General features: G+C 48.4%; 1 protein-coding gene across 1 annotated transcript in view; it reads right to left on the bottom strand.

Moving 5' to 3' along the window:
- The window catches only part of RAMP3 (receptor activity modifying protein 3), a 67,065-nt gene that overhangs the window by 42,146 nt on the left and 3,135 nt on the right, over positions 1–21,784 (bottom strand). Inside the window, exon 2 of the mRNA XM_035102416.2 lies at positions 9,649–9,678. Coding sequence (XP_034958307.1) covers positions 9,649–9,678 — 30 coding nt within the window. The remainder of the gene's footprint in view (positions 1–9,648; positions 9,679–21,784) is intronic.

Here is a 21,784-nt window from a genome sequence, read left to right as displayed (position 1 = left end):
GACATCTGTGCAGCGGTATAATTTTACTGGAAAAAGGAAGGTCTCAGGAAGAACATGGGTTCTTAACTTGCAAATGGTGTCATGCTTGATAACTTCGCCTAAGTATTTTATGTGTTGTGGGGGAGGAGGGGAAAGGAGATTGTTAGCTGCTTTGAGACTCCTTCGGGTAGTGATAAAGCGGGATATCAAATCCAAACTCTTCTTCTACTCTTCTTATTTATGTGGTTTTCTTGGGATCTACTTCATCCAAACAAAGAATTGATACTGTCAGGTTTTCTTTTGATGGAGGGTGTCACAGTGGCCGGAGTGGGCTACTTCAGAGTAACGACGCTACGCAGCTCTGCATTTTATTCTTTTATTGGTGCTGCGTATTTACAGTGCTGAAGTCATTGCTATTTACACGGAGTGATGTGGTCAGTCGGTTCCAGAACCTCCGAATGGCTTTTGGCGCGTCTTTCTCCAACACAAAAGCTTTGGCAGACCCATCCTCTTTCCCCTCCTCTTTCTGCGTAATTCCGGAGTTGGGGGGATGGGTCTCCCCCCCTTATTCGCCCCTTCCTGTCCCACCTGGGACCCTGGCTCCTCTACCTTGCCTGAGCCTCGGACACGACTTCCTGCTTCCCCATTGGAATCGGAACTCTCTCTGCTTTCCCCTGTGCTCGGGGATGGGCTTGAACTCAGGAGGGGAGGGACTTCGCGATATCCCCTGTCCCTCACATCCACCCCCCTCCCAAGCTCTCCTTCACCCCTCCCCAGGTCCCCCCCAGGTGTCGGTGACGACTGGAAGCCTAAGAACTCAGTGCCTTCCGAGCCCGTTGGTGTGAACACCTCCCCCCAGTCCTGCGAGCCCCCCCCTTCCGCCTGGGAGGACGGGAATCCCAAAAAGTCCGTGGCGTCAGAGCTGGTAGGGGTAAAAATGTTCTGCCAATCTGCTCCTTCCTCTGACTGGGTGGATCTCGGTGACACCCATACCTCATCCTCTGGTTCCTCAAACTCCGCTTCCCAGCGCCATGGTGAACTGCTCTCCCGTGCTTCCTCCCCCTCCCCCTCCCTTTCCATGTGCCAGGGCTTGGGTCTATGGGGAAAGAGGGCGTGAAATTCTTCTACCAGGAATTCCTCCTGTATCTGAGTGGCTGGGACCCATTCATTCTGGGACGGTGGAGCATCCTCCCATGCCATGAGGTACTCCAGGCCCCCCACCCCCCTCCTTGAGTCCAGGATGGCCGTGGCCTCATTGAGTTGCTCCCTGCCTTCTCTCTCCCCCCCTCCCTCAGGGGTTTGTTCGCTGCCTCGGAGCCTGCTGCTTTCCCTGTACGGCGACAGCAGCGATCTATGAAACACTGGGTGCACCCTCATGTCCTCTGGCAGTGCCAGCCTGTATGCCACCGGGTTGACCTGTTGCGTGACCGTGAAGGGGCCCAACCTTCTGGGCGCCAGCTTTTTGCACCTCCCTCTGATGGGAAGGCCCTCCGAGGACAACCAAACTTTGTCCCCCACCCTAATGACCTCCCCCGGTCGCCTGTGGCGATCTGCCCCCTTCTTGTACGCTTCCTTGGCTCTCTCCAAGTGTTCTCTGAGCTGCTGGTGCACCGTCTCCAGTTCCTCTGCCCAATCCTCAGCCTGTGGGCCCTCCTCCTCCTCCTCCCCCTCCCTCTCTGGGAAAGATCTGAGGTCGCGCCCGTAATTGGCCTTAAAGGGCGACACCCCTGTGGAGACGTGCACCGCATTGTTGTAGGCAAATTCTGCCAGTGGCAGGCGATCCACCCAGTCCGTTTGCCGCTGGCTGACGTAGCATCTCAGGTACTGCTGCAGAATGGCGTTGACCCTCTCCGCCTGTCCATTGGTCTGCGGGTGTCTAGCCGTCGACAAGCTGACCTCCACCTGCAGGAGGTTCATGAGCCGCCGCCAGAACCTGGAAACAAATTGGCGGCCACGATCCGAAATAACCCTTAAAGGTAATCCATGCAGTCTGAATACGTGATCCACAAACAGTTTGGCTGTCTCTTCTGCAGAGACCGCCCTGGCACACGGTATAAAGTGGCACATTTTGGACATGAGGTCCACCACCACCAACACTGCGGTCTTGCCCCTGGAAGAAGGCAGATCTGTGATGAAGTCCATGGACACCACTTCCCACGGCCTGTGTGGCGTGGCTAAGGGCTCCAGCAATCCCGGTGGCGCTGCTCTGACCACCTTTGCCCGCTGGCAGGTGTCACAGCCCCGTACATAGTCTCGAACATCTTCCCGCACCCCTGGCCACCAGAAGTGTCTCATGACTAGGTGAGCGGTTTTGTCCCTCCCAAAATGACCCGCCGTTGGGTTGTCGTGCATCTGCTTGAGGACCGTACGTCTAAGCTGGGTGGTGGGCAGGTACAGTGCACCCTTGTAGAAAAGCAGCCCCCTGCGTTCTGCAAAGTCTTTTGCCTGCTCCCCCCCCCTCTCAGTTCTCTGAAGATGCGGTTGGCAAATTCATCCGCTGCCGTCAGTGCTGTGAGTTCCGCCTCGCTCACCACTGCTGCTCCGCAGGACCATGCTGACGGGGGGGAAATGTGCCTGGGTGCCGGTGGCGCCTCCTCCTCCATGTACTCTGGCTTGCGGGAGAGGGCATCCGCCCTGACATTCTGCTCTCCCGGGATGTAGTGTATGGAGAAGTTGAAGTTCGAGAAGAACTCTGCCCACCGTATCTGCCGCTGGTTGAGCACCCTGGCAGTTCTCCAGAACTCCAGGTTCTTGTGGTCTGTGCACACCTGGATGGGGTGCTTGGCGCCCACCAGGAAGTGTCTCCAGTGCTGGAACGCAGCGTGGATCGCAAGAAGTTCCCGATCAAACACCGTGTAGTTTCGCTCTGGCTGGGTCAACTTCCTGGAGAAGAAGGCACAGGGTCTCCACTCTCTGTTGGCGTCCAGTTGCAACAAAATGGCGCCCACAGCTTTATCAGAAGCATCTGTCTCCACGCGTAGGGGCGCGTCCTGAACCACGTGGAACAGGTTCTGGTCTGAGGCGAACACCCTCTTGAGGCTTTCGAACGCTGCTTGCGCCTCTGGTGTCCACCTGAACTTCTGCTTGCCTCTCAGGCAGTCAGTGATGGGAGCCGTAACGCGAGAGAAGTTCTTGATGAACTTCCTGTAGAAGTTGGCGAAGCCTAGTAGGCGTTGGGCATCTTTGCGCGTCCTGGGGCTGTGCCAGTCCAGGATGGCCTGCACCTTGTCCTTGTCCATCGCCAGCCCCTTGTCTGACAGCTTGTAGCCCAGGAAGTCCACCTCCTTGGTGTGAAACTTGCACTTCTCCAGCTTCACATACAGGTGGTTCTCCTTCAGGCGCTGCAACACCTCCCTGACATCTTTCACATGCTGCACTGGGTCATCGGAATAGATAAGGATGTCATCCAGGAAGACCAAGCATTTCCTGAAGAGGAGGGACCCCAGGACGTGGTGCATGAAGGCCTGGAAGCATGCTGAGCCCCCTTGCAACCCGAAGGGCATCACCAGATATTCAAAAGAGCCCAGAGGCGTGAACATCGTGGTTTTCCATTCATCGCCTTCCCGGATCCTGATCAAGTTGTACGCCCCCCTCAGGTCTAGCTTGGTGAAAATCTTGCCCCTGCGTGCCGCTGTCAGGAGATCATCCACTCTGGGCATGGGGAAAGCCACTGACTCTGTCACTGAATTCAGCCGTCTAAAATCCACCACAAGACGGCGCTGTTGCGTGTCTTTCTTGTCCACCCAGAAGACTGGGCTGCCCCCTGCTGCCTTGCTTTCTCTGATGAACCCCCGCTTGAGGTTCTTGTCGATGAAAGCGCGCAGATCCTCCAGTTCCTGGTCTGACATGGCGTACAGCTTGGCTGGGGGTATAGTTGCCCCTGGCACCAGGTTGATCTGGCAGTCAAAAGGCCTGTGTGGGGGTAGGTGGTCGGACTCCGCTTCGCTGAAGACCTCCTGCAGGTCCCAGTACGGCTTGGGTATCGCCTCACCCCCTTTGACGTGCATGGTGGCCACCGTGGCTATCGGAGGCCCCTCCCCTGGTTGGTGCTGCATGCAATGTTCCAGGCAAAAGTCCGATCCAAAAGTGATGCATCTCTGGTGCCAACTGATGGAGGGGTCGTGGCGCGCCAGCCAGCTCATGCCCAAGACGATGGGGGGGTCTGAGATGGTGGTGACGTTGAATGCCAGTGTCTCTGAGTGCCTTCCCACCGTCATTTTCATGGGGGGGGGTTGATGAGTGATGGCCCCTCCCAGCAGCTCTCTGCCGTCAATGGTCGCCACGTGCAGAGGAAAATCCAGCTGCAGAAGCTGGATCTGGTGCTCTACTGCAAAGGTTCTCGAGAAGAAGTTCGCTGACGCCCCACTGTCAATTAGGGCGAGGACCGTCAGGGGATAGCCATTTGGGAGCGTGAGCGTCACTTCTAGAACCACTCCTGCTCTGGGAGGGGTGGGCTGGCTCTGCTCCTCTCTGTGCGGGTGGGTGGGCTGGGGCTGTTGTCTGCTGACTGTGCCTGGCTGCTGCCCCTTGTCTCCTGCAGCCAGGCTTTTCCGTTTCCCTGCTGTGGTGCTGCGTCAGTGGGGGAGGGCACAACCGTTCCCGCCTTTCCTTGCCACTCCCTGCGATGTGGGCAGTCTCTGACGAGATGCTGGGGGGAGTTGCAGAGAAAGCAATTCCCACCCCTTCCCTCCTTGCGTCTTGGCGCCGCTGGGGTTTGAAAAGCCCCCGCGCGCGCGCTATCAATCTGCATGGGTTCCTGGTCCTGGCTGGCCCCAGGCGTGGCTTGAAAGGGTTGTTGGGGGAGTGGCTTCTCCTGCGACCGTGGGAACCAAGCCCGCTTTGCGCGCGTTGCTTGCTTGTCGCTCCACCGGGATTCCTGTCTCACCCCCACCGCCAGAGCCGCTTTGCTCAGCTGATCCATATTACTGGGCTTTGGACCTCTCGAGAGCTCATCCTTCACCTCCTCATGCAACCCCAAGTAGAACGCCGCTTGCATTGGGGGTGACTCCAGTTCCCACCCCAATCTGTGCACCAGCATGGTGAATTTCGCCCAATACGCGCGAACTGTCATATTTCCTTGGCGTAAATTATGAAGTTCCTCCTTAGTCTGGTCCATATGACTATCGGACGAATACATCGTTTTCAAACCTTCTAGAAATAGTTTGACATTCTTCATGCAAGGATTCTTTGTTGCGATTAACGGTCTTAGCCACTCCCTGGCTGCCCCGGTAAGGTGCTCCACAATAAACGCTACCCTGTGCTCATCATCAGGGAACTCATCGTGGTGCAGCTCAAGAGCATACACAATCTCAGTCTCAAAGCCCTGATATTCCCTCGGGTCTCCATTGAACTTGCTTACTAGGGTCCCGGCTCTCCTTCCTGGCAGCACTTGGACTTGGGGTGCCCCTCCCGCCTTGTTTTTCTCTGCATCCAGCTTGTTTTGGAGGTCTACCGCCACCGCCCTTAATTCCTGCTCTCTTTCCTGTAGCGCTCTCACCTGTTCCGCAAGTTGTAGCCGGTCGTCCTGTACCTTCTTAGTCTCTTCTTTAGCTGCCTTCAATTCCCCCTGCGCCTGCAGCAACAGCTGCTGCAGTTCTTGCTGGGCTTTCTCCGCGATCTGCCGCCATCTCTCCGCCTCTGACACGCTCATCCCGGCAACTCCAAAGTAGCCCAAAAAAGGATTCGGAGGTTGCTGTCACAGTGGCCGGAGTGGGCTACTTCAGAGTAACGACGCTACGCAGCTCTGCATTTTATTCTTTTATTGGTGCTGCGTATTTACAGTGCTGAAGTCATTGCTATTTACACGGAGTGATGTGGTCAGTCGGTTCCAGAACCTCCGAATGGCTTTTGGCGCGTCTTTCTCCAACACAAAAGCTTTGGCAGACCCATCCTCTTTCCCCTCCTCTTTCTGCGTAATTCCGGAGTTGGGGGGATGGGTCTCCCCCCTTATTCGCCCCTTCCTGTCCCACCTGGGACCCTGGCTCCTCTACCTTGCCTGAGCCTCGGACACGACTTCCTGCTTCCCCATTGGAATCGGAACTCTCTCTGCTTTCCCCTGTGCTCGGGGATGGGCTTGAACTCAGGAGGGGAGGGACTTCGCGATATCCCCTGTCCCTCACAGAGGGTAAACGAACACCACCCTCATAAATCATTTATATGGGGATATAAAACAGGGGTAGGCAACCTAAAACCCATGGGCAAAAAGCGGCCCACGGGGATCGTTTAACTGACTTCCCCTATCGCTTATGACACGTAAAGGCATCCCATGCAGCTTAAACACGTGTTCTACAAACAGCCTAGCCGTTTCTTCTGCCAAGATTGCCTTGGAACAAGCTACAAAGTGAGACATTTTCGTGAGCAAATCTACCACTACCAAAATTGCTGTCTTCTTATGAGATAGAGGTAAATCAGTGATGAAGTCGATGGACATGGCCTACTGGGGGTTGACAGAGGTTCTAAGAGCCCTGCTGGTGCCATCCTCTGCCCCTTAGCCCTTTGACACACCCTCTGACATATTCTAGCACATCCTGTTGCAGCTTGGGCCACAAAACTCCCTGGTGACCAGATGCATGGTCTTGTGCCTGCCAAAGTGCCCAGCTGTGGAGTTGTCATGGGCTTGCCTGAGGACTTCTGCTCTTAGCCCCTCCCCTGGGACATACAGCACTCCCCTGTAATACAACAAGCCCCCCTTCTTCTCAAAACCTTTGTCCAACCCCTCCCCCTTCTGCAAGGCTGCCAGTTTCTTTCTTGCTTGGGTCAGTGTCAATAGTTCAGAGTTCTGAAGCAGCATGGCTCTGCAGACCCATTGTTCCAGCCGGAACACCTCCCTTGCCTTCGGTGGACCTTCGTCCTGCAGGTACTCTGGTTTCCTGGATAGAGCGTTGGCTCTCACGTTCTGCTCCCCCGGAACGTGTTCGATCCAGAAGTTGAAGCCAGCGAAGAACTCCACCCATCTGATTTGTCTCTGATTTAGAATTCAGGCAGTTCGCCAATATTCCAGGTTCTTGTGATCTGTGCAAACCCAAATTTGCTGTTGTGCTCCCACCAGGAAGTGCTTCCACTGGCGGAATGCAGACTGTATGGCCAAAAGCTCCTTATCCCAAATCGTGTAGTTCTGTTCCAATTTGTTGAGCTTCCTGGAGAAGAAAGTGCAAGGTCGCCAGTCCCCGCCCCGCTGCAACAGAATCGCCCCCACTGCATGGTCAGATGCATCAGTCTCCACCCTGATGGGCTTTTGGGGGTCTATGTGGACTAGCTGCTCCTCTGAAGTGAACACCCACTTCAGTTTCTCAAATGCCTGCTGTGCTTCTGCTGTCCAGTGGAAAGGTTTCTTTCCCCTCAAGCAGTCTGTGATAGGTGCTGGCAACTGCGCAAAGTTCTTGATAAATTTCCGGTAGAAATTGGAGAAACCGATGAATCTTTGGACATCCTTCTTGGTTCTGGGGCTCTGCCAGTTTAGGACTGCTCACACCTTGCTGTTGTCCATGGCCTGTTGTCCTTACCGGACAGGCGGTATCCCAGAAATTCCACTTCCTTGGCGTGGAACTGGCACTTCTCCAACTTTGCATGCAACTGATGCTCCAATAGCTTCTGCAGCACCTGCTGGACATGTTGCACGTGTTCTTTCTTGTTCTGGGAATAGATGAGAATGTCATCCAGGAAACATACACAGTTCTTGTACAGGAGGGGTCCCATCACGTGATGCATAAAGGCTTGGAAACAATGCATTCCACTTTGTAAACTAAAGGGCATAACGAGATAATCGAAACTGCCCAGAGGCATGAACATTGTGGTCTTCCATTCATCCCCCTTCCTGATCCTAATCAGGTTGCCCTTCCGCACCCTTTCCAGGTCGTCAATGCAAGGCAGAGGGTACGCTGTGGGCTTTGTGATGGCATTCAGGACCCTGTAATCAACCACCAAAGGGGCGCTGTTCAGTCCCCTGCTTGTCCACAAATAATACAGGGACACCCTCCCCCCCCCCGGCTGCCTTTGACTCCCTAATAAACCCGCGTTGCAGGTTCTTGTCGATGAACTCCTTCAACGACTCCATTTCCGCATCTGACATTGAGTACAATTTGCCTGAGGGTAATTTAGCCCCTGGGATCATGTCAATTTTACAGTCATGAGGGTGGTGGTGGGGTAGCTTGTGGAAGTATATTGCTTCTGCTCTTTCCCCATTGCGGCTAAAAGAGCTGCTGCTGTTTGACAGCCAGCAATTAAATCTTCAGGCAAACTTTAGCAGCAAGCTTATCTTTGAGGTTTCATGGCCCCCGTCCAGCTGACTCCTTTTCAGTAGGAAGTGGCGTAGCTTTGCATTTTCTCCCCCGAAAACAGGAATGCTACATCTGGCCACCTTCTCCAGCTTGAAATCAGGCAGAAGTCCGATGTTTTGGGAACCATCCTCTGCTACCATATGTTAGCATTTCGGCTGAGGGCTAGCGGTGAGTCTGCCCCCAGGCACGCCGATGTAATATGCGACTGTCCTCCGTGGAGTTGAAGGACAGCACACACAGATAAAGAGAGCCATAAAGTAGAGTCATAACTACTTTATTTAAAGGCTATATACAAAGTAAAACTGGAGCTCAACATTTTGCTACCAGTCACATTAAGAGACAGAAGTGAAAGTAAAATACAGTAAAAAACATCACATGGGAGAAAGGCAGATAACACACACTTTCTTTCTCACGGAAACTCAGACACACAAATCACACCACCCCTCACACCAAGCTTGAGAGCTTGGTGTACAAATATCCCAACAGCACACACACACCCCAATATTGAGGGGGTTATTGTTTCCTGCCACCGCCAGGTGCCCTCTGCACATCCCAGCCTCCGGCCAGCAGCCCAGGAGTCAAGAGGTGACTGGGACAAGCGCAGAGGGCAATCTTGCTGCTCCCAGCTGCAGTCTGGGAGCCCAGGAGCCGAACTGCAGCTTAGACGAGTGAAGCAAAGATAGCCTCCACCCAGCGCACACCGGGCAGCATCACATGACTGCACCCCCTCAATGTTGGGGGCAAGTCGGCACCCCTGCCTGGGATTCAAGTCACTGTTTTGCCCTATTCAGGCATTAAAAGCAACAGGATCAGACCCCTTATTTTATAGTATGATGCTATATTTTTGTCACTGTTGAGTGACATTTGCTTCAGCATATGCAACAATCCAGATCATTCTTTGTGAATGTGCAAGAGAGAACATATAAGCAAAGGCCAACCTTGCCATTCCAGCTCTATGCAAGAAGACCTGCTTATGAGTATGGCACCAATCCATCCCATCATTGTGGCCGCTTCATATTAAATCTGTACAGGATGAAATGTGTAAACCCTCATTTGTGAAGTATGGTTGGCTTTTTCCTTTTTCCTTTGCATACGGAGATACACGTCAAATTCCCAGTCGCAGTACTCATAGAAAAAATAAAGACTTCACACATGGTACCTCTCCAGGTAGGGGGGAAATTGTGTTTCTAAAGCAGCTCTTGCAAATATTTCGGGTGTATATGAAAAAGCTACAAGCTTGCCACCCTGAAATATAATCAGTTTGCCACCTTTCTTTACCAGCTGATAATTCAGCACATAATCAGAAAAGCCCTGTGAAGGCACAAGAAATCAATACTTTAAAAGAGACATCAGGAACAAGAGCAAACAGAAAAATGCAGATTAGACCTCTTACCTGCTAATCCAATTGTCAGTAGACTGTTAACTAGAAGGGAAAAGAGTAGCTATTAGAGATCCATTATTCCAAAATTATCAGAAGTACACTAATAATAAACAAAATTAATCATAAACAATTGGATAGAAATGAAACTGCTATTGATTTCAAGAGAAACTCATTATTAGCTTGTCTCCTTGATTTCAGTGCTTACTTATGTAAAGGATATATGTACAATGTGCATAAAATGTTATGTGGGGGATTGCATTTGCCCAGTGTCTGCTCTTTTCAGAGAACTGTAGCAAGTGCAAAAGGTACTTGTGCAGCTAAAGCTGCAAAATGTTTACCTAATGAACTTGCTTATCCAAATGGCTCTCTGGGACCAGAGGGAGAATAGTATTTGGACTCTGCACATGGTCCCACTACCCTAACACAATGCGTTCCTTGGAAATTGTTCATTAGTCAAGTATTCACACAAAGAGTCAACTATTTCTATGATTCCTATGGGAACATTTCTAATCCATGATTTGTCCAAGCTCTCTCCTGCCTCCCTCCATGGTTTCTTCCTGAAATAGTTGCAGCCAGCCAACAAAAGAGAGATAAAGGAAATGCTGGTTTCTGCCCTACATGGTTTCTGCCCTAAAATGGCTGCTCCGAACCAGCAAAGCTCAGGAAGGAAGGAAGGAAGGAAGGAAGGAAGGAAGGAAGGAAGGAAGGAAGGAAGGAAGGAAGGAAGGGGGCAAACTCTGGCTGTTTGGATATCTGATTGTGCAAAGTGTATAGTGAGGTCTGGGCATGATTGTGCAAAGTGTATAGTGAGGTCTGGTGGTGAGACTCTTTTGCTATAAATAGTCTTCCTCCAGGGACCTGACATTCCTGTATCCAGTCAGCATTTTCCTCTACAACTGGACCTGCTTGTGCCCATACACTCTACACCATCCACCCCGCCCCCCTCTGGGAATCTCAAGCATGGCTCAGAATCTGCTTGCCTGGAGGATTCCCAGCTGATTCCATGCTTAATGGCGTACCACAAACACACACGTGGCTTCCTCTTTGCTCTTGCTGCAATGCAGGTGGGAGCAAAAAACAATGATTCCTGGCTTAACATTATATCCAAACCCAGTTCAGTGATTTGTTTTGCTCCTAACAAGCCACAAGGTAAAGCCAATGTTTGTTCTTGGCTTCCCAACTGCAGTTTGCTTGAGTGAAATAAATTATGAGTTCCCAGCCCTGATGTAATATAAACCAAATATTTACTGTTGCGTGTGAATGGGACCAATATGTTATCTGAAACTTTGTTAAAGCATATTGCCCTCACCCTCTCCGCCTTCAAATAAGATATGATGAATATAAATTTAGGAAGCTGTTGTCTGCCTAGTTCAGTATGGCCTGCCCTGAGGGGCAGCATCTCTCCAGCACTTCAGGCGACCATTTTCCCCAGCACTGCTTGGAGATGTCCGGGGGGATCCAAAGGAGCTACAGCCCTTCCCGCTTCCCATCAGGAAAGGGCACTTCTACCTGCCAGAAATATTTAGCTATAACTGTATGACAAAAGCCACAGATATTGTAATTTGATTTGGCATGATGTGTTCAGGTCTCTAGGAAACACTTTCCCCTGGTTGGGTGTTGGCTGTACTGCAAAGTAGTACAGAAAGAGCCTGAAGGGAAACAGTTTTCGGATCTGCTAAATAAAATCAGATAATAACCAGCACCAAGACCTTCAGATCTGTTAGAAATATTCCACTTGGAGCTTGTGACACCATAATGAGTCCCGGAGTTCACCAGAATGTTAAAAAAGGAAAAGCAAAGTTAAGGGAAAGCCTTAGGTGTGATTTTCCAAAGCAGTTCTGTCCAAATATTCCAATGTAAATTGATTCCATTACATTCAACTGAATTAAGTATCGCTAAAGATTAAAATTCCTCTGGGCAGAGGAACCAGAGACCAAATAGCAAACATGCGCTGGATTATGGAGAAAGCTAGAGAGTTCCAGAAAAACGTCTACTTCTGCTTCATTGACTATGCAAAAGCCTTTGACTGTGTCGACCACAGCAAACTATGGCAAGTTCTTAAAGAAATGGGAGTGCCTGATCACCTCATCTGTCTCCTGAGAAATCTCTATGTGGGACAAGAAGCTACAGTTAGAACTGGATATGGAACAACTGATTGGTTCAAAATTGGGAAAGGAGTACGACAAGGTTGTATATTGTCTCCCTGCTTATTTAACTTATATGCAGAATTCATCATGCGAAAGGCTGGACTAGATGAATCCCAAGCAGGAATTAAGATTGCCGGAAGAAATATCAACAACTTCAGATATGCAGATGACACAACCTTGATGGCAGAAAGTGAGGAGGAATTAAAGAACCTTTTAATGAGGGTGAAAGAGGAGAGCGCAAAATATGGTCTGAAGCTCAACATCAAAAAAACCAAGATCATGGCCACTGGTCCCATCACCTCCTGGCAAATAGAAGGGGAAGAAATGGAGGCAGTGAGAGATTTTACTTTCTTGGGCTCCTTGATCACTGCAGATGGTGACAGCAGTCACGAAATTAAAAGACGCCTGCTTCTTGGGAGAAAAGCAATGACAAACCTAGACAGCATCTTAAAAAGCAGAGACATCACCTTGCCGACAAAGGTCCGTATAGTTAAAGCTATGGTTTTCCCAGTAGTGATGTATGGAAGTGAGAGCTGGACCATAAAGAAGGCTGATCGCCAAAGAATTGATGCTTTTGAATTATGGTGCTGGAGGAGACTCTTGAGAGTCCCATGGATTGCTAGAAGATCAAACCTATCTATTCTTAAGGAAATCAGCCCTGAGTGCTCCCTGGAAGGACAGATCGTGAAGCTGAGGCTCCAATACTTTGGCCACCTCATGAGAAGAGAAGAATCCTTGGAAAAGACCCTGATGTTGGGAAAGATTGAGGGCACTAGGAGAAGGGGACGACAGAGGACAAGATGGTTGGACAGTGTTCTCGAAGCTACGAACATGAGTTTGACGGGAGGCAGTGGAAGACAGGAGTGCCTGGCGTGCTATGGTCCATGGGGTCACGAAGAGTCGGACACGACTAAACGACTAAACAACAACAACAACAAAGATTAAAATGTAGTAACAAGTGCTGGAAATTTCCGTAGCAATCTACTTGCTAAACGATCATAATAAAGTTCAAGCTTCTTAATTAAAGTGCTAATTTTAACAATAGCCATCTGAATTAATGTGCCAGATGTCTCTTTAATTGACACAGCTCTACGAGAGCATTTAACACCCCCCAGATAGGTATGGAAACTGAAGCAGATGCTCCTTACAGAAACCTGAAGCCAAAGGAGTAGAACCATTTTAAGCAAGGAGGGGAAGTCCACAGCTGACAGGCAGCCCATTGACGGCTTCCTTTGAACAGCTAGCCCCAATTCTGATGAGTCAAACTTCTTTTTTAAGGCAATCTATCCAGCCTGTTTCAGAGCCACTGACCCCAGTGGAGCAGAGGAAGTGGAAGTCCATGAACTTCTTCTGACTGTACAAGGGCTGCCATCATGGGCTCCTCTAGTGCTGGGATTCCTGAAGAGGCAGGCATGTCAAAGTGTCTCAGAGGGCACATTCTCCTCCAAGTCTGACATATCTTCTGAATCCATGACCTGAGAACAAGGAGTCAGAGCCCTAGGCATGACCCAGGGGTGATAGGAGCTGTAGTCCAACAATATGAGGAGGGCCACACAAGTTAACCACGCCACCTCTAGCAGGGGATCCTATGCACACAGACTGTGGCCCAACTTTAGAGTTATCAAAGTCCTGCCCTTTCTGGAACATGATCACCCTTTCAGTGCACCCAGAATTGTTTCTTCATTGGGGACCACCAGAAGCAATGCATACCTTGGCTTGATGTGGAAAACTAAACTGAGGTAAAAAGTAAAAGGTAAAGGACCCTGTACGATTATGTCTAAAGGCACCCCTGACTGTTAGGTCCAGTCATGGACGACTCTGGGGTTGTGGTGCTCATCTTGCTTTACTGGCTGAGGGAGTCAGCGTACAGCTTCTGGGTCATGTGACCAGCATGACTAACTAAGCCGCTTCTGGCGAAACAAGAGCAGCGCACGGAAACGCCGTTTACCTTCCCGACAGAGCGGTACCTATTTATCTACTTGCACTTTGACATGCTTTCGAACTGCTAGGTTGGCAGGAGCCGGGACCGAGCAACAGCAGCTCACCCCATCGCAGGGATTCGACCCGCCGACCTTCTGATTGGCAAACCCAAGAGGCTGAGTGGTTTAGACCGCAGCGCCACCCGCATCCCTATGGTTATGTCTAAGGTAAAGGTAAAGGGACCCCTGACCATTAGGTCCAGTCGTGACCGACTCTGGGATAGAGATGTAAAATTTCCAGAAATTTTGAAGCTCAGAAAAAAACCGTTTTGGGGGGGCGGCAGCGGAAATTTTTGGAAAAATTAAAAAAATGCTACACTAGCACTTCTTTTTTCTTTTCCAAATTGAAAGTCATTCTGTTACTTTAGAAACATAAAATATAACTATGGACAATTTTAATGGGCATAAAATTTCCACAACTAGCATATTAAAAATATAGTGTAGCCAAACAGGAACTGAAATTTAACTTGCCATTCATCACTGTTTGCTATGCAACATGCTTACTCCACCTCCCATGTTTTGCCCATGAGACCTTATGTATTTCCTCACACTGATGTGTGTGGTCTGTCAACCACTTTAGGTGCTACTATATGCTTAAATTAGTTTATTTCACTTTTTAAAGACTGTTTTACAGCATTTAATGTTTAAAATATTTTCATTTCTGTTTTTCTTTCATAACACTTCTCTGATTGTCACAACAGCACAAATACTTTCAGGCCCTTTTTGTTGCTCTATTTTCTTCCAGTGCTTTGAGGCCAGAACCAATGCATGTGGTATACATGCATGCAAAAACGAAACTGAAACCTTTTTCTTTTCTGGTGACAACAGCACCTCCTAAAGGAAGAAATGTATCTTGTTCTTGCATTGGAGAGTTCAGTTTGTAACCTAGGACTTGCTTGTCCTCACAGAAATTAGAATAATTTGGTACCATACATATTTCTTTAAATGATTTATAAAATATTTGAACCACTTATCTTAAAATATTTTATTCTTCATGTTAAAATAAAACATTACATGATCTATTTTTTATTTTTTCAATTTTTTTTGGGGGGGGGGAAGGCTTCAGGAAAAAAACCAGAAAAAAACGGTTTCCCCCCTAATTTTTCTGGGTTTTTTCTGGGCCTTCACATCTCTACTCTGGGGTTGCCGTGCTCATATCACGTTATTGGCCGAGGGAGCCGGCGTACAGCTTCCAGGTCATGTGGCCAGCAGGACTAAGCCGCTTCTGGCGAACCAGAGCAGCACACGGAAAGGCGTTTACCTTCCCGCTGTAGCAGTACCTATTTATCGGTTATGTCTAGTCAACGGCAATTATGGGGTGTGGCACTCATCTCGTTTTTCAGGCCAAGGGAGCTGTCGTCTGTCCACAGACAGCTTTCCGGGTCATGTGGCCAACAGGTCTAAACCACTACTGGAGCACAGAGGACCGCGCACGGATACACCATTCACCTTCCCACTGCAAGGTACTTATTTATCTACTTTACCTACTTACACTGATGTGCTTTCGAACTGGTACGTTGGCAGGAGCTGGGGGGAGACGGGTGCTCACCCTGTCGTGGGGATTCGAACCGCCGAGCTTCTGATCAGCAAGCCCAAGAGGCTCAGTGGTTTAGACCACAGCGCCACCTGCGCCCCCTTACGCTTCTTATCATCCCCTGCAAGGGAATGATAAGATGTGGAGATTGGACAGCCCGAGAGAGGCTGGAGCAGGGTCAGGGAATGGGATGTGGAAATGAGAAGGCAAGCTGAGGGGGAAAACAATGAGAATATATTCTCAGGGGCGGAACCTGGGAACATGTATGTTGTAAACCAACAGATAAATCAAGCAAATAAAGGTTTGGGGACAGGACACATGTTGTTAGAGGCAGAGCTGATGGCCCTTCCCCCTCAGGCATCTGATGTGCTCATGAGATCTCCACAGCCCTTCCTCCCCTACTGCCCCCTTTCCCACCATCAGGGAGGTGAAAAAGAAGGCATAACAACTTGTTACTCAGAAACTTTGCAGACTGAAACCAAGTACACAGTTTATCCTATTCAAAGTCAGGGGAAGAAAAAATGGTGAATTGTCTGCCCATGTGTGATTTGTGTTGATAGCAGGTAGTTCCAGCATAATATAGCACTTCATCCATTACCTTGGTAATTTTTACAAGAACCCAGTCAGCTCTATGTTCAGTATTATCCTCACTGTGCAAAGAGCAGGTGAAGGATGGAGCGGAGAGAACAATGCCCCCTAAGGTTTGCCATTCGTCAGGAAAATTCCTGACATGCCCTGCTTTTCTGATGTACAAATGGTGTTGGGAGAATTTTGTTGAATTGCCAAAATGTCAGGGAAACCCCGACAGAAAAAGCAGAGGCGCTGACGTGGGTTGCGTACTGCTCTGGATGCGAACTGGGCTCTGGAACAGATCCTGTTCGCATCCAGAGGTACCACTGTATCTCTTTTCCTTCCTCTATAATCTTATTTCATAGAACCATAGAATCATAGAGTTGGAAGAGACCACAAGGGCCATCCAGTCCAACCCCCTGCCAAGCAGGAAACACCATCAAAGTATTCTTGACATATGCCTGTCAAGCCTCCGCTTAAAGACCTCCAAAGAAGGAGACTCCACCACACTCCTTGGCAGCAAATTCCACTGTCAAACAGCTCTTACTGTCAGGAAGTTCTTCCTAATGTTTAGGTGGAATCTTCTTTCTTGTAGTTTGAATCCATTGCTCCATGTCTGCTTCTCTGGAGCAGCAGAAAACAACCTTTCTCCCTCCTCTATATGACATCCTTTTTATATATTTGAACATGGCTATCATATCACCCCTTAACCTTCTCTTCTCCAGGCTAAACATACCCAGCTCCCTAAGCTGTTCCTCATAAGGCATCGTTTCCAGGCCTTTGACCATTTTGGTTGCCCTCCTCTGGACACATTCCAGCTTGTGAATATCCTTCTTGAACTGTGGCGCCCAGAACGGGACACAGTATTCCAGGTGAGGTCGGACCAGAGCAGAATACAGTGGTACTATTACTTCCCTTGATCTAGATGCTATACTCCTATTGATGCAGCCCAGAATTGCATTGGCTTTTGAGCTGCTGCATCACACTGCTGACTCATGTCAAGTTTGTAGTCTACCAAGACTCCTAGATCCTTTTCATATGTACTGCTCTCAGGCCAGGTGTCTCCCATCCTGTATTTGTGCCTTTCATTCTTTTTGCCCAAGTGTAGTACTTTACATTTCTCCCTGTTAAAATTCATCTTGTTTGCTTTGGCCCAGTTGTCTAATCTGTTAAGGTCATTTCGAAGTGTGATCCTGTCCTCTGGGGTATTAGCCACCCCTCCCAAATTGGTGTCATCTGCAAACTTGATCAGGATGCCCTCAAGCCCATCATCAAATATGGCAACCCTACCTAGGATTTTCCAATCACAATTTCAGCCACTGTATGACCTGGCATAGGTCTTTGAGGAACATGAAGGACATTTAAAAAGAATGGCAGCTAGTGAGCCACATCACCAAGTGCCAGGGAATTGTGTGTTAACAAATGGGAGAGTCACAGATGACTTGTACAGACACACATGCCTTATCTTTGAAAAGTCAGTCTGTGAATAAATCCACTGCTGCTACAATACTTCTGGTAATATTTGCCACAAGTGTCCCAATTTAATTGGGACATCCCGAATTTACAGAAGCTGCCCTGGCTTCTGCTACCAACGCGACCTGACGCAACGCGGCCTGGCACAAGCTTCCTGGAGGACGCTCTAGTCTAGGCCGTGCAGCCTCTACCGAAGCCACATGGCCCGGTGTGATCTGCTGGAAGCCGTGATCTGCTGGAGGCCACTCTAGGTTGTGCAGCATCTCATGGAGGCCACTTCAGGAGGATGAAGACAGCAAAGGTAAGAGGAGGGAGGGAGGGAGGGCAGGCGAGGAAGTGGTCAGTGAAGATAGGTGGTGGTGGGTGGGTTGCCCTGAATTTTTGTCACAAAAGGTTGGAGGGTATACATGTGTGCTGCAGACCTGGTTAGTCCTGGAAATGGAAGCACTAAAAATAAAGTTAAAATCAAAATGTTGTGACGTGGGGTTCGTGATTTCAGCTCTCTTGACATAACATGCTGGAGACAGTTCTCTAGTAACAGCTCTTTATTAAAGTGAACAAGACTGACTGTGAGGGCAGGAAAGCTACATTTATAGGGACAGGGAACTAGCTAGAAAGGGATACATTTTGGAGGGAACAATATCAGGCAATCACAGTGCTGCCTTTTGGAGGGAACCAAAAAGACAGAGGATCCAAATACAGCAGCTTAAATGAACCAATAGTAGCTGTACCCTCTGGAACCAAAAGGCAGTTACTTTATCCTAATGCAAATACAGACAAAAATAATACAGATATAAAATCCTTTGACTCAATACACAACACAAAGTCCTTACTTTTTTAAGAGGCACGCAAACTAAAATAATTATGTCAACAAAACAAACAATAAAAAAGATTCGCATTTCTGTCTGGTTTGGAAGTCCCCCGTCCCCCCCATTACTCATTTCCCACTTTAGGAGCAAAGCTGTCTGCAGTGGGAAAATAGGGAGAACAATCATAATATGATGTGAAAAGACCAGAGGAAATGAGGTAAGTGCAGTTAACAGGGGAAACAAAGCAAGGGTGCATGTTGTAAACAGAAGCCCTCACAAATCTATGGGAAATGACTGGCACAAATAAGAGTAGCTAATGTGGGGAAACATAAAGATGGATTAACAAATTGGGGCTGGAAAGCAAGCCTAGGTCCATTCTCTTGGAGCCCTGCCTGCATTGGTTTGCCTGGAGAACTTAGAATCATAGAGTTGGAAGAGACAACAAGGGCCATCCAGTCCAACCCCCTGCCAAGCAGGAAACACCATCAAAGCATTCCTGACATATGGCTGTCAAGCCTCTGCTTAAAGACCTCCAAAGAAGGAGACTCCACCACACTCCTTGGTAGCAAATTCCACTGTCAAACAGCTCTTACTGTCAGGGAATTCTTCCTAATGTTTAGGTGGAATCTTCTTTCTTGTACTTTGAATCCATTGATGCGTGTCTGCTTCTCTGGAATAGCAGAAAACAACCTTTCTCCCTTCTCTATATGACGTCCTTTTATATATTTGAACATGGCTCTATCATATCACCCCTTAACCTTCTCTTCTCCAGGCTAAACAGACCCAGCTCCCTAAGCCATTCCTCATAAGACATCATTTCCAGGCCTTTGACCATTTTGGTTGCCCTCCTCTGGACATGTTCCAGCTTGTCAGTATCCTTCTTGAACTGTGGTGCCCAGAACAGGACACAGTACTTCAGGTGAGGTCTGACCAGAACAGAATACAGTGGTACTATTACTTTCCTTGATCTAGATGCTATACTCCTGTTGATACAGCCCAGAATTGCATTGGCTTTTTGAGCTGCTGCATCACACTGTTGACTCATGTCAAGTTTGTGGTCTACCAAGACTCCTAGATCCTTTTCACATGTACTGCTCTCAGGCCAGGTGTCTCCCATCCTGTATTTGTGCCTTTCTTTTCTTTCTTTTTTGCCCAAGTGTAGTTCTTTACATTTCTCCCTGTTAAAATTCATCTTGTTTGCTTTGGCCCAGTTGTCTAATCTGTTAAGGTCATTTTGAAGTGTGATCCTGTCCTCTGGCCACCCCTCCCAATTTGGTGTCATCTGCAAACTTGATCAGGATGCCCTCAAGCCCATCATCCAAGTCATTGATAAAGATGTTGAATAAGACTGGGCCCAAGACAGAACCCTGTGGCACCCCACTAGTCACTACTCTCCAGGATGAAGAGGAGCCATTGATGAGCACCCTTTGGGTTCGGTCAGTCAGCCAGTTACAAATCCACTGAATGGTAGCATTGTCTAGCCCACATTTTACTAGCTTCTTTACAAAAATATCATGGGGCACCTTGTCAAAGGCCTTGCTGAAATCAAGGCTACATCCACAGCGTTCCCTTCCTCTACCAGGCTTGTCATTTTGTCAAAAAAATGAGATCAGATTAGTCTGACATGACTTATTTTTCAGAAACCCATGCTGACTTTTGATGATCACAGCGTTCCTTTCTAGGTGCTCACAGACCGTTTGCTTAATGATCTGCTCTAGAATCTTTCCTGGTATTGATGTCAGGCTGACTGGGCGGTAATTGTTTGGGTCCTCTCTTTCCCCCTTTTTGAAAATAGGGACAACATTTGCCCTCCTCCAGTCTACTGGAACCTCGCCTGTTCTCCAGGAATTCTCAAAGATTATTGCCAGTGGTTCTGAAATCACCTCTGCCAGTTTTTTTAATACTCTTGGATGTAGTTCATCTGGCCCTGGACACTTGAATACATCTAAACTAGCCAAGTATTCTTGTACTACCTTCTTACTTGTTCAGGGCTGTGTTTCCCCTGCTGAATCATCTGCTCCATATTCTTCAGGTCGGGCGTTGTTTTCTTTTTTGGAGAAGACTTAGGCAAAGAAGGCATTGAGGAGTTCTGCCCTTTCTCTGTCCCCTGTTATCAGTATCCCATGGTCAGAAATACTCAAAGAGAAGGTAGTCCAAAATAGCTAGGAGTTTCTTAAATGTTGAAAGCATAAATGCAGACAATTCCAACAAAAAAGAAAAGTGAGGGGCACACTTGGAAATCGCATAAGCAGCTTATAGATGAGCTGAAATGTAAGGCATATATAAGAAATGGAAGGAAGGGGAAATCAAAAAGGAGGAATATACACAAGTAGGCAACAGTGGTCAGGCAGGCTAAAGTGCAGAATGAGCTCAGGCTTGCAAAAGAGGTTAAAACTAATAAAAAAGGTTTTTTCAGCTATGTTTGAAGCAAGAGGAAGAACAAGCAAGTACAGTCATACCTTGGTTGTCAAATGCCTTGGTACTCAGACGCTTTGGCTTCCGAACGCCACAAACCCATAAGTGAGTGTTTCTGTTTGTGAACGTTTGGAAGCTGAACGTCTGGCATGGCTTCCGCAGCTTCCGACTGAGTTCAGGAAGCTCCTGCAGCCAATCGGAAGCTGCGCCTTGGTTTTCGAATGTTTTTGGAAGCAAAACAGACTTCCAGAATGGATTCCGTTCGAAAACCAAGGTACAACTGTAGCAGGTTCCTTTGAATGGAGAAGATGGAGAAATGCTATTGGGTGACAGAGAGAAGGCAGAGCTGCTCACCACCTACTTTTCCCGTCTTCACCCAAAAGCAATGCAGTGCTCAACCTGGTGAAAACAACATAAATGAAGCAAGGAGAGAGCTGCAACTCAGGAAAAGGGATGGCCTGGGAACACCAGACTAGTTTAAATGAATTCAAACCCCATCTTCAAAAGGGGAAAACAGAAGACCTAGGTAACTACATCAATTCCAGGAAAGTTCCTAGAACAGATAAATAAAGTCTATGAGCACCTAGAAAAGGATGCTGTGATTACTAAGACCCAGCATGGGTTTCTCGAAAACAAGTCAAGCCAGGCGAATCTCTTTTTTTCTTTTCAATGCAGTTACAAGCTTGGTGGATCAGCAGAATGCTGTGGACTCAGTGTATCTTGATTTCAGCAAGGCTTCTGACAAACTCTCCTATGATATTTTTGTGAGGAAGCTGGTAAAATGTGGGCTAAACGAGGTAACTGAGGTGGATTTGTAACTGGTTGACTAACCAAACCCAAAGAGGACTCATTAATGGTTCCTCCTCATCCTGGAAAAAAGTGACAAGTGGGGTCCCTGGGCCCGTTGTTGTTCAAATGCTTATCACATTTGCAGATGACACCAAACTGGAAGGGATAGTGGTGAGAAAAATGCACTCTGCATCTGCTCAGAGATACTTTAGTCTATTAAAAGGAGTCATTGGCACTGAGCCTGCTCAGCTGCAGCATATTCCAAAGCAAATCCCTGACAAATTGGACACTGAATTCACTGTTCCAGTAAGAACACTAAACCAAAGATGGCTAATTCAGCATCAATACAGTGCTTCATAATGTACTTTTAGGAATTCTTATAATGTGTACTTCCTATTCAGGTTTTCATAGAACACCACTCTTGGGTCGAGC

The sequence above is a fragment of the Zootoca vivipara genome, chromosome 7 (genome assembly GCF_963506605.1).
Source record: "Zootoca vivipara chromosome 7, rZooViv1.1, whole genome shotgun sequence".
Classification (NCBI taxonomy): Eukaryota; Metazoa; Chordata; class Lepidosauria; order Squamata; family Lacertidae; genus Zootoca; species Zootoca vivipara.
The sequence above is the reverse complement of the archived record's forward strand: the minus strand, read 5'-3'. Positions and strand labels throughout refer to the sequence as shown.